At 42.5% G+C, this 13,736-nt stretch overlaps 1 protein-coding gene across 1 annotated transcript in view; it reads right to left on the bottom strand.

The window, feature by feature from the left end:
* Positions 1-2,078: 2,078 nt before the first annotated feature.
* The window catches only part of LOC109870944 (nectin-4), a 55,083-nt gene continuing 43,425 nt past the window's right edge, over positions 2,079-13,736 (bottom strand). Inside the window, exons 6-10 of the mRNA XM_020461660.2 lie at positions 12,796-12,950; positions 6,429-6,531; positions 6,263-6,305; positions 6,126-6,165; positions 2,079-2,386 (exon numbers count right to left, since the gene is read on the bottom strand). Coding sequence (XP_020317249.1) covers positions 6,127-6,165; positions 6,263-6,305; positions 6,429-6,531; positions 12,796-12,950 — 340 coding nt within the window. The 3' untranslated portion in view covers positions 2,079-2,386; position 6,126. The remainder of the gene's footprint in view (positions 2,387-6,125; positions 6,166-6,262; positions 6,306-6,428; positions 6,532-12,795; positions 12,951-13,736) is intronic.

The raw sequence follows: 13,736 nt of genomic DNA, 5'->3' as shown, positions 1-13,736 counted from the left end.
AATTCCCTTATTAAAGTGGCGGGAGTTGAGTCAGTGTGTTGGCAGCAGCCACTCAATGTTAGTGGTGGCTGTTTAACAGTCTGATGGCCTTGAGATAGAAGCTGTTTTTCAGTCTCTCGGTCCCTGCTTTGATGCACCTGTACTGACCTCGCCTTCTGGATGATAGCGGGGTGAACAGGCAGTGGCTCGGGTGGTTGTTGTCCTTGATGATCTTTATGGCCTTCCTGTGACATCGGGTGGTGTAGGTGTCCTGGAGGGCAGGTAGTTTGCCACCGGTGATGCGTTGTGCAGACCTCACTACACTCTGGAGAGCCTTACGGTTGTGCTCGGAGCAAATGCCGTACCAGGCGGTGATACAGCCTGACAGGATGCTCTTGATTGTGCATCTGTAGAAGTTTGTGAGTGCTTTTGGTGACAAGCCGAATTTCTTCAGCCTCCCGAGGTTGAAGAGGCTCTGCTGCGCCTTCTTCACAACGCTGTCTGTGTGGGTGGACCAATTCAGTTTGTCCGTGATGTGTACGCAGAGGAACTTCAAACTTTCCACCCTGTCCACCACTGTACCGTCGATGTGGATAGGGGGGTGCTCCCTCTGCTGTTTCCTGAAGTCCATAATCATCTCCTTTGTTTTGTTGACGTTGAGTGTGAGGTTATTTTCCTGACACCACACTCCGAGGGCCCTCACCTCCTCCCTGTAGGCCGCCTCGTTGTTGCTGGTAATCAAGCCTACCACTGTAGTGTCGTCTGCAAACTTGATGATTGAGTTGGAGGCGTGCATGGCCATGCAGTCGTGGGTGAACAGGGAGTACAGGAGAGGGCTCAGAACGCACCCTTGTGGGGCCCCAGTGTTGAGGATCAGCGGGGTGGAGATGTTGTTACCTACCCTACAGTAACCAGTTGCACAATGCGGGGTCGAGACCCAGCGCCTCGAGCTTGATGACGAGTTTGGAGGGTGCTATGGTGTTAAATGCTGAGCTGTAGTTGATGAACAGCATTCTCACATTAGGTATTCCTCTTGTCCAGATGGATTAGGGCCGTGTGCAGTGTGGTTGCGATTGCGTCGTCTGTGGACCTATTGGGGCGGTAAGCAAATTGGAGTGGGTCTAGGGTGTCAGGTAGGGTGGAGGTGATATGGTCCTTGACTAGTCTCTCAAAGCACTTCATGATGACGGAAGTGAGTGCTAGGGGGCGGTAGTCATTTAGCTCAGTTACCTTAGCTTTCTTGGGAACAGGAACAATGGTGGCCCTCTTGAAGCATGTGGGAACAGCAGACTGGGCTGGTTTTCTTTTTGTAATCCGTGCCACATACCTCGTGTCTGAGCCGTTGAATTGCGACTGTACTTTGTCTCTATACTGATGTTTAGCTTGTTTGATTGCCTTGCAGAGGGAATAGCTACACTGTTTGTATTCGGTCATGTTTCCGGTCACCTTGCCCTGGTTAAAAGCAGTGGTTCACGCTTTCAGTTTCGTGCGAATGCTGCCATCAATCCACGGTTTCTGGTTTGGGAATGTTTTAATCGTTGCTGTGGGTATAGCATCGCCGATGCACTTTCTAATGAACTCGCTCACCAAATCAGTGTATTCGTCAATGTTGTTGTTGGACGCAATGCGGAACATATCCCAGTCCACGTGATCGAAGCAGTCTTGAAGCGTGGAATCAGATTGGTCGGACCAGAGTTGAACAGACCTGAGCGTGGGAGCTTCTTGTTTTAGTTTCTGTCTGTAGGATGGAAGCAACAAAATGGAGTCGTGGTCAGCTCTTCGGAAAGGAGGGCTGGGGAGGGCCTTATATGCGTCGCGGAAGTTAGAATAACAATGATCCAGGGTTTTACCAGCCCTGGTAGTACAATCGATATGCTGATAGAATTTAGGGAGTCTTGTTTTCAGATTAGCATTGTTAAAATACTCTTGTGTAAGGGTCTGTAGTGAATCACAGCCAGCTGCCAGAGATAAGCAAATGTAAACACAGGACATGTGACAGAGTTGATGGACACCCTATGTTCCTCAATGGACAGAAAGTTCCACATAATGGAATATAATCACGTGCTATCAGAAACCGCTGCACTTGACCCCAGGTTTAAGAAGTTATCCTTCAGTGATGCCAGAGCGAGTGATGAGGCTCTTCAAAGAACAACCTCAGCAGCAGGGAGGGACAGCCCCAGCAGTCAGCTGGCTCAGGCACAAGGGCAACAGGAAAAACAGGGATCAGACAGAGCAGAAGCACCAGCAGTAGTACCACAAACGTCTTCTGTTTGGATGCTGATTGACGAGAGAGCAACTGGGGATGCAGCATGAAGGAATCCCTCAGCAGATGCCATAATAGCGGTCCGATCCTATTTGGAGGGAGACTCTGCATAGTGGCCACATCCGTTCCTTCCGAGTGTCCTTTCTTGAAAACAAGACAAATAAATTACTGAGAGAAGAAAACCCATCAGCCCCTCGAAAGTGAGGCAGCTTGCATTTCTGAATGCAAATCTCCCATTAAGCAAAATAATATATATATCTATATATGTGTGTATATATATGTGTATATGTGTGTGGATATACAGTGTAGCAAAAAAGTATTTAGTCAGCCACCAATTGTGCAAGTTCTCCCACTCAAAAAGATGAGGGAGGCCTGTAATTTTCATCATAGGTACACTTCAACTATGACAGACAAAATGAGAAAAGAAATCCAGAAAATGACATTGTAGGATTATTTATTAATTAATTTGCAAATGATGGTGGAAAATACGTATTTGGTCACCTACAAACAAGCAAGATTTCTGGCTCTCAGAAGACGTCTTTAAGAGGCTCCTCTGTCCTCCACTCGTTACCTGTATTAATGGCACCTGTTTGAACTTGTTATCAGTATCAAAGACACCTGTCCACAACCTCAAACAGTCACACTCCAAACTCCAACTCCAGAAAATCACATTTGAATTTTTAATGAATTTATTTGCAAATTATGGTGGAAAATAAGTATTTGGTCAATAACAAAAGTTCCTGGTCCCTTTGCAGAAAAACAGCCCCAAAGCATGATGTTTCCACCCCCGTGCTTGACGGTAGGTATGGTGTTCTTTGGATGCAACTCAGCATTCTTTGTCCTCCAAACACGACGAGTTGAGTTTTCACCAAAAAGTTATATTTTGGTTTCATCTGACCATCTGACCATATGACATTCTCCCAATCTTCTTCTGGATCATCCAAATGCTCTCTAGCAAACTTCAGACGGGCCTGGACATGTACTGGCTTAAGCAGGGGGACACATCTGGCACTGCAGGATTTGAGTCTCTGGCGGCGTAGTGTGTTACTGATGGTAGGCTTTGTTACTTTGTCCCAGCTCTCTGCAGGTCATTCACTAGGTCCCCCCGTGTGGTTCTGGGATTTTTGCTCACCGTTCTTGTGAGCATTTTGACCCCACGGGGTGAGATCTTGCGTGGAGCCCCAGATCGAGGGAGATTATTCCTAATAATTGCTCCCACAGTTGATTTCTTCAAACCAAGCTGTTTACCTATTGCAGATTCAGTCTTCCCAGCCTGGTGCAGGTCTACAATTTTGTTTCTGGTGTCCTTTGACAGCTCTTTGGTATTGGCCATAGTGGAGTTTGGAGTGTGACTGTTTGAGGTTGTGGACAGGTGTCTTTTATACTGATAACAAGTTCAAACAGGTGCCATTAATACAGGTAATGAGTGGAGGACAGAGGAGCCTCTTAAAGAAGAAGTTACAGGTCTGTGAGAACCAGAAATTTTGCTTGTTTGTAGGTGACCAAATACTTATTTTCCACCATAATTTGCAAATAAATTCATAAAAAATCCTACAATGTGATTTTCTGGATTTTTTTTCCTGATTTTGTCTGTCATAGTTTAAGTGTACATATGATGAAAATTACAGGCCTCTCATCTTTTTAAGTGGGAGAACTTGCACAATTGGTGGCTGACTAAATACTTTTTTGCCCCACTGTGTATATACACACACACACACACACACACACACACACACACACACACACACACACACACACACACACACACACACACACACACACACACACAGTGCCTTGCGAAAGTATTCGGCCCCCTTGAACTTTACGACCTTTTGCCACATTCCAGGCTTCAAACAAAGATATAAAACTGTATTTTTTTGTGAAGTATCAACAACAAGTGGGACACAATCATGAAGTGGAACGACATTTATTGGATATTTCAAACTTTTTTAACAAATCAAAAACGGAAAAATTGGGCGTGCAAGATTATTCTGCCCCCTTAAGTTAATACTTTGTAGCGCCACCTTTTGCTGCGATTACAGCTGTAAGTCGCTTGGGGTATGTCTCTATCAGTTTTGCATATCGAGAGACCGACATTTTTTCCCATTCCTCCTTGCAAAACAGCTCAAGCTCAGTGAGGTTGGATGGAGAGCATTTGTGAACAGCAGTTTTCAGTTCTTTCCACAGATTCTCGATTGGATTCAGGTCTGGACTTTGACTTGGCCATTCTAACACCTGGATATGTTTATTTTTGAACCATTCCATTGTAGATTTTGCTTTATGTTTTGGATCATTGTCTTGTTGGAAGACAAATCTCCGTCCCAGTCTCAGGTCTTTTGCAGACTCCATCAGGTTTTCTTCCAGAATGGTCCTGTATTTGGCTCCATCCATCTTCCCATCAATTTGAACCATCTTCCCTGTCCCTGCTGAAGAAAAGCAGGCCCAAACCATGATGCTGCCACCACCATGTTTGACAGTGGGGATGGTGTGTTCAGGGTGATGGGCTGTGTTGCTTTTACGCCAAACATAACATTTTGCATTGTTGCCAAAAAGTTCAATTTTGGTTTCATCTGACCAGAGCACCTTCTTCCACATGTTTGGTGTGTCTCCCAGGTGGCTTGTGGTAAACTTTAAACGACACTTTTTATGGATATCTTTAAGAAATGGCTTTCTTCTTGCCACTCTTCCATAAAGGCCAGATTTGTGCAATATATGACTGATTGTTGTCCTATGGACAGAGTCTCCCACCTCAGCTGTAGATCTCTGCAGTTCATCCAGAGTGATCATGGGCCTCTTGGCTGCATCTCTGATCAGTCTTCTCTTTGTATGAGCTGAAAGTTTAGAGGGACGGCCAGGTCTTGGTAGATTTGCAGTGGTCTGATACTCCTTCCATTTCAATATTATCGCTTGCACAGTGCTCCTTGGGATGTTTAAAGCTTGGGAAATCTTTTTGGATCCAAATCCGGCTTTAAACTTCTTCACAACAGTATCTCGGACCTGCCTGGTGTGTTCCTTGTTCTTCATGATGCTCTCTGCGCTTTTAACGGACCTCTGAGACTATCACAGTGCAGGTGCATTTATACGGAGACTTGATTACACACAGGTGCATTGTATTTATCATCATTAGTCATTTAGGTCAACATTGGACCATTCAGAGATCCTCACTGAACTTCTGGAGAGAGTTTGCTGCACTGAAAGTAAAGGGGCTGAATAATTTTGCACGCCCAATTTTTCCATTTTTGATTTGTTAAAAAAGTTTGAAATATCCAATAAATGTCGTTCCACTTCATGATTGTGTCCCACTTGTTGTTGATTCTTCACAAAAAAATACAGTTTTATATCTTTATGTTTGAAGCCTGAAATGTGGCAAAAGGTCGCAAAGTTCAAGGGGGCCGAATACTTTCGCAAGGCACTGTACACACACACACACACACACACACACACACACACACACACACACACACACATATATATATATATATATATATATATACACACACACACATAACATTAAAGTTATCCTCAGTGAAGAAGTTTTAGATAGAATAATTCCATAGTATCCATTTTTGGTATCTATCACACATTCAATAGTCAGTCTTCTGGATACTGTAACAGAGATACATGTTGGACCCTCAAAAGGGGAAGGGCTGACTAGTCCTTGGGAATGGTCCTTTCCTTGTGTTCATGGACCATTTGCAATGCAGCTCCAAGTGACAGAGAACACATAAATTAGGGTTGAGCCTACACGTCTAAGACTGGCATTTGCTCTCAGCCTGTCTGGCGACTACTTCAAGCTAACACAATAGACCTATACATTTTTTTTAGGGGAATAATATTTCAAATGTGTTTTCAAAAAGAAAGAATAAAAGGATATGTATCCTACCTTATGATACTTCTTCCATCCCAACTTCCTCTTCCTCAACCTTGTCATTAGACATTTTAACAGAATTATTACAGAGCAAAAAGTGGCTGAGGTAGGTTAGTCACACAACAATGGTGGCCTGTAACATAGTCACATACCTGTGATTGTGCCTCGAACTGGTGATCGTCCATGAATGAACTCCTGGGATATTATCCAGAAAAAGAGAACATGGATTTGAAAGCAAAATCAATGTTTGATAATTCAATATAAATACATTTTTCACTATGCTAAATTTAGTACTTGATTTTGAGAAGCTGACGTTACCAAAGACATTTTCCATTTTTCCACCAGTACCATACGAGTCCAGCAGCAGCAGCAACAATCAGAAATATAATGACAAGCAGAACCCAACAGGCAGCAGAGGTATCTGTGAGGAGAGGGGGTGGGGGGGGGGTACAGTTAATACAAACAGCCTGCATTTACAACTACAATACATGCCCTAGCAATCATCGTAGCGCTAATGCAAACACTTTCCAGTAAGCAAAGAGAAAATGCTAGAAGGTTATATGTGTACATATGCAATAAGCTAAAAGTTTGTACCATGACTAGGGCTGTGGCGGTCATGAAATTTCTTTAGCCTGTGATTGTCAAGCAAATAACTGCCGGTCTCATGATAATTGACGTTAATTGGCATTAACACGTTTAGCATCTCATGGTTTCCAGGCATGGCCTACAAGCCACTGATGCAGACCTTTGGAACATCAGCATTTTAAAAAGTCTAATTAATCCATGTAATATAGCCTATACCGTCACAACAATCAAATCAAATGTTATTGGTCACATACACATTGTTAGCAGATGTTAATGTGAGTGAAGTGAAATGCTTGCGCATCTAGTTCCGATTGTGCAGTAATATCTAACAAGTAATCTAACAATTCCCCAACAACTACCTAATACACACAAATCTAAAGGGGTGAATGAGAATATGTACATACAGTGCCCTGCGAAAGTATTCGGCCCCCTTGAACTTTGCGACCTTTTGCCACATTTCAGGCTTCAAACATAAAGATATAAAACTGTATTTTTTTTGTGAAGAATCAACAACAAGTGGGACACAATCATGAAGTGGAACGACATTTATTGGATATTTCAAACTTTTTTAACAAATCAAAAACTGAAAAATTGGGCGTGCAAAATTACCCTTTACTTTCAGTGCAGCAAACTCTCTCCAGACGTTCAGTGAGGATCTCTGAATGATCCAATGTTGACCTAAATGACTAATGATGATAAATACAATCCACCTGTGTGTAATCAAGTCTCCGTATAAATGCACCTGCACTGTGATAGTCTCAGAGGTCCGTTAAAAGCGCAGAAAGCATCATGAAGAACAAGGAACACACCAGGCAGGTCCGAGATACTGTTGTGAAGAAGTTTAAAGCCGGATTTGGATACAAAAAGATTTCCCAAGCTTTAAACATCCCAAGGAGCACTGTGCAAGCGATAATATTGAAATGGAAGGAGTATCAGACCACTGCAAATCTACCAAGACCTGGCCGTCCCTCTAAACTTTCAGCTCATACAAGGAGAACACTGATCAGAGATGCAGCCAAGAGGCCCATGATCACTCTGGATGAACTGCAGAGATCTACAGCTGAGGTGGGAGACTCTGTCCATAGGACAACAATCAGTCGTATATTGCACAAATCTGGCCTTTATGGAAGAGTGGCAAGAAGAAAGCCATTTCTTAAAGATATCCATAAAAAGTGTTGTTTAAAGTTTGCCACAAGCCACCTGGGAGACACACCAAACATGTGGAAGAAGGTGCTCTGGTCAGATGAAACCAAAATTGAACTTTTTGTCAACAATGCAAAACGTTATGTTTGGCGTAAAAGCAACACAGCTCATCACCCTGAACACACCATCCCCACTGTCAAACATGGTGGTGGCAGTATCATGGTTTGGGCCTGCTTTTCTTCAGCAGGGACAGGGAAGATGGTTAAAATTGATGGGAAGATGGATGGAGCCAAATACAGGACCATTCTGGAAGAAAACCTGATGGAGTCTGCAAAAGACCTGAGACTGGGACGGAGATTTGTCTTCCAACAAGACAATGATCCAAAACATAAAGCAAAATCTACAATGGAATGGTTCAAAAATAAACATATCCAGGTGTTAGAATGGCCAAGTCAAAGTCCAGACCTGAATCCAATCGAGAATCTGTGGAAAGAACTGAAAACTGCTGTTCACAAATGCTCTCCATCCAACCTCACTGAGCTCGAGCTGTTTTGCAAGGAGGAATGGGAAAAAATGTCAATCTCCCGATGTGCAAAACTGATAGTGACATACCCCAAGCGACTTACAGCTGTAATCGCAGCAAAAGGTGGCGCTACAAAGTATTAACTTAAGGGGGCTGAATAATTTTGCACGCCCAATTTTTCAGTTATTGATTTGTTAAAAAAGTTTGAAATATCCAATAAATGTCGTTCCACTTCATGATTGTGTCCCACTTGTTGTTGATTCTTCACAAAAAAATACAGTTTTCGGGGGCCGAATACTTTCGCAAGGCACTGTATAAGAATAGGGATGAGCGATGGCCTAGAGGCAATGGCAAGGTGCAGTAGATGGTATAAAATACAGTATATTCACTACCGTTCAAAAGTTTGGAGTCACTTAAAAGTGTCCTTATTTTTTATCCATTAAAATAACATAAAATTGATCAGAAATACAGTATAGACATTGTTAATGTTGTAAATGACTATTGTAGCCGGAAACGGCAGATTTTTTATGGAATATTGACATAGGCGTACAGGGGCCCATTATCAGCAACCCTCACTCCTATGTTCCAATGGCACGTTGTGGTGGCTAATCCAAGTTTATCATTTTAAAAAGCTAATTGATAATTAGAAAACCCTTTTCTAATTATGTTAGCACAGCTGAAAACGGTTGTTCTGATTGAAGAAGCAATAAAACTGTCCTTCTTTAAACTAGCTGAGTATCTGGAGCATCAGCATTTGTGGGTTTGATCAAATCAAATCAAATTTATGTGTCACATACACATGGGTAGCAGATGTTAATGCGAGTGTAGCGAAATGCTTGTGCTTCTAGTTCCGACAATGCAGTAATAACCAACGAGTAATCTAACCTAACAATTCCAAAACTACCTTATACACACAAGTGTAAAGGGATAAAGAATATGTACATAAAGATGTATGAATCAGTGATGGTACAGAACGGCATAGGCAAGATGCAGTAGATGGAATCGAGTACAGTATATACATGAGATGAGTAATGTAGGGTATGTAAACATTATATTAGGTAGCATTGTTTAAAGTGGCTAGTGATATATTTTACATCATTTCCCATCAATTCCCATTATTAAAGTGGCTGGAGTTGAGTCAGTGTGTTGGCAGCAGCCACTCAATGTTAGTGGTGGCTGTTTAACAGTCTGATGGCCTTGAGATAGAAGCTGTTTTTCAGTCTCTCGGTCTCTGCTTTGATGCACCTGTACTGACCTCGCCTTCTGGATGATAGCGGGGTGAACAGGCAGTGGCTCGGGTGGTTGTTGTCCTTGATGATCTTTATGGCCTTCCTGTGACATCGGGTGGTGTAGGTGTCCTGGAGGGCAGGTAGTTTGGTGATGCGTTGTGCAGACCTCACTACCCTCTGGAGAGCCTTACGGTTGTGGGCAGAGCAGTTGCCGTACCAGGCGGTGATACAGCCCGACAGGATGCTCTCGATTGTGCATCTGTAGAAGTTTGTGAGTGCTTTTGGTGACAAGCTGAATTTCTTCAGCCTCCTGAGGTTCAAGAGGCGCTGCTGCACCTTCTTCACGACGATGTCTGTGTGGGCGTCCCGTCAGGAAATCCAGTACCCAGTTGCACAGGGCAGGGTCGAGACCCAGGGTCTCGAGCTTGATGACGAGTTTTAAGGGTACTATGGTGTTAAATGCTGAGCTGTAGTCGATGAACAGCATTCTCACATAGGTATTCCTCTTGTCCAGATGGGTTAGGGCAGTGTGCAGTGTGGTTGAGATTGCATCGTCTGTGGACTTATTTGGGCGGTAAGCAAATTGGAATGGGTCTAGGGTGTCAGGTAGGGTGGAGGTGACATGGTCCTTGACTAGTCTCTCAAAGCACTTCATGATGACGGAAGTGAGTGCTACGGGGTGGTAGGGTAGCCTACTGGTTAGGGTGTTGGACTAGTAACCGAAAGGTTGCAAATCTGGTCGTTCTGCCCCTGAACAGGCAGTTAACCCACTGTTCCTAGGCCGTCATTGAAAATAAGAATTTGTTCTTAACTTACTTGCCTAGTTAAATAAAGGTAAGCCTGACTAACCGGTGCCTGTATATAGCCTCACTACTGTTAAAGCCTCACTAACGTATATAGCCTCGCTACTGTTATTTTTCATTTCTTTACTTACTGTTCAACTAATACCTATTTTTTTACTTAAAAATTGCACTGTTGGTTAGGGCCTGTAAGTAAGCATTTCACTGTAAGTTCTACACCTGTTGTATTCGGCGCACGTGACAAATAAACTTTGATTTGATTACAGGCTCAAAACAGCCAGAAACGAAGTGCTTTCTTCTGAAACTCGTCAGTCTATGCTTGTTCTGAGAAATGAAGGCTATTCCCATGAAAGGAAATGCCAAGAAACTGAAGATCTTCACAGAACAGGGCAAACTGGCCCTAACCAGTATAGAAAGAGGAGTGGGAGGCCCCGGTGCAGAACTGAGCAAGAGGACAAGTACATTAGAGTGTCTAGTTTGAGAAACAGACGCCTCACAAGTCCTCAACTGGCAGCTTCATTAAATAGTACCCACAAAACACCAGTCTCAATGTCAACAGTGAAGAGGTGACTCTGGGATGCTGGCCTTCTAGGCAGAGTTCCTCTGTCCAGTGTCTGTGTTCCTTTGCACATCTTAATCTTTTCTTTTTAATTGTCAGTCTGAGATATGGCTTTTTCTTTGCAACTCTGCCTAGAAGGCCAGCATCCCGGAGTCGCCTCTTCACTGTTGACGTTGAGACTGGTGTTTTGTGGGTACTATTTAATGAAGCTGCCAGTTGATGACTTGTAAGTTTACCTATTCTGTGCAAGAAATAAATATTCCAAAACATAGTCTAGGACAGTTGTGGGATGGGATAGATCCCAAATTAATACAACCACTAGCATCAAAAAAACTTTTTTAAGCAATGAGGCTGACACAACAGATCTGAATGTTTAGCTTAAAATGTTGATAAACTATTAGGCTATTTCTTCACATTATAAGCGCAGCAATGTGCACATGGCAGTAGGCTATAAGCGTGAATGTTCCATTAGCGGGAAAACACCATTCTTAACTGACCACAAATATGATTTATGCATGTAAAGCTTTATTGGGGCGGCAGGTAGTCTAGTGGTTAGAGTGTTGGGCCAGTAACCGAAAAGTTGCAAGATCCAATCCCTGAGCTGACAAGGTAAAAATCTGTTGTTCTGCCCCTGAACAAGGCAGTTAACCCACAGTTCCTAGGCCGTCATTGAAAATAAGAATTTGTTCTTAACTGACTTGCCTATTTAAATTTAGGTGAAATAAAAAAATTACAAGTTGCATTTTTAAGGTGAAAATCTGTATGCCAGTTAGGCTCTACACCAGTTGTAAAGCAGATTAATGTGCTTAATTTTAAGAAGTTATTTTGCCACTTTAGTTGTGATACAAACCTTATCAAAACATATAGGCCTATGGGCTAGGCTACATGAGGTGTGCAACTATGATTTGAAAAAGTTGCAAAATGAGTGTCTCACTGCACCCAAGCTGGGAATCATTCACAAATGATAGGCTAATATTGTCACCCATCAGACAATTCTTGATTTAATCTCATCTTTACATATACTAAATCATCTATGAAATTTGTTTTGATTTAGAATGGACCATTATCATGCACCTGTATCGAAACAGGGGCAGGGTGAGAAAAACAGGTAATCTATGCACTTAAATAGTGAATGCGAATGGAGGGCGCTTTTCCAGTGATTCATTTTCATGCCAGCCAGGTAGGCTATACTCCTGTAGTTAAGATACGCAATGTGCTTAATATTAGGAAAGTTGATACATAAAGAAATATAGTAGGCCTAGCCTATAGAAAGCTGATGGGATCCTCTTTTTAATACAGGCCATCACTGTTTTCTCACGCAATTGCATAGCCAATAGAAATGTCTTGCAACATGAGCTCAAGGGCTCTCATGAAGTGTTTGATTCAATTTTTAATTACAATTGCATTGATGTTTGAGTGATTAGAGGGACAATAGTGCTGAGTACCAGGCAGTTAGCAAGTTTGGTAGGCTAATAATGTCCAGCAGCATCAGAGCTTGGAGAAGCCTAACTACCGTGACTAAACGGTCACATGGAATTTGACTGCCATCATGACTCGTGACCGCCGTTGTGCCGGTAATACGGTCACCATAACAGTCTTAGTTTTTAAATCTCACTGTAGAAAAATATTTGAGGCCATACGTCTGATACTAACACACGCAGTGAAATATAAGTGAGCATCTTGCTCAACTTTGGTATACATACATGCTACATCACATTTCACATAATTGTCCCTAATATAACAATTCAAGTATAAGCAGCCAGTAAAGCAACCATCATGAATTGTGTGTGTGTGCCTGCATGTGTGTGTGTGTATTTTTTATTTCTTCTCTATCAGGTGTTCTTACAGGATGCGACATGCACATGTTGAGAGCCAGTCGCTCTTCCGTAAGGATTGGAGGCCTCACAGCTGTAGAGGCCATTCAGCTCAGAGCTGAGGCTGATGAGGTGCAGTGTGTTTCCCTCTGCTCTCACTGCAGACTGAGGCCATGGCTGGCCCACTCTGGGGGGGAGAGAGAGAGAGAGAGGGTGAGGAGAAGGCCTGACCCTGCTGAAAAAGACAGCAGACAAGCATAGGCTGGTGAGCAGCCTTCGTTGTGTTTTAGCTAGTAAAAAGCCTTTGTTTTCACTGGTGACATTCACATTTTAGCCATTTAGCAGACGCTCTTATCCAGAGCAACTTAAGTGTATTCATCCTAAAATAGCTAGGTGGGACAACCACATATCAGTCAAAGTAAGCACATTTTTCCTCAATAAAGTAGCTATCAGTAAACACAGAGCTAGTAAGGGGGTGTCGTGTCTTTGGCATCATTAAACTGAAGATGAATCTTTATCAAATAACTCTGCAATTAAACTGATTAATCATGTAACTGTAATTACCTAGGAAGTCGGGGCGCCAAGGAAAATAATCAGATTACAAAGTTATAATTTTCCTAATATAACTTTCAGATATTTTAATATCTGATCACTTAGTCTTCCGATTAATGAATTATTCTTTACCTCACGTTAGTCTCATTCCAAACGTTGTAAATTGTTGGTTATCTGCACGAACCCAGTCTTCACTATGAGTCATCCATACATCAATTGTCTTAAAATAATTGATTTACTAAATAAGACATTCACAGAAATGCATCACACAAACAAACAAAATAGATATGTTTACAAAGAAATGATAGGGGGATGTGCCCCAGCGGGCTAAACCGGCTTGTTGAACAGAGTGATAAAAAAAAAACTTTATTTAACTAGGCAAGTCAGTTATGAACAATTTCTTATTTTCAATGACACCCTA

Source organism: Oncorhynchus kisutch, linkage group LG26 (assembly GCF_002021735.2).
Source record: "Oncorhynchus kisutch isolate 150728-3 linkage group LG26, Okis_V2, whole genome shotgun sequence".
Classification (NCBI taxonomy): Eukaryota; Metazoa; Chordata; class Actinopteri; order Salmoniformes; family Salmonidae; genus Oncorhynchus; species Oncorhynchus kisutch.
Note: the sequence above shows the minus strand (reverse complement) of the source record. Positions and strands in the feature narration are given on the sequence as shown.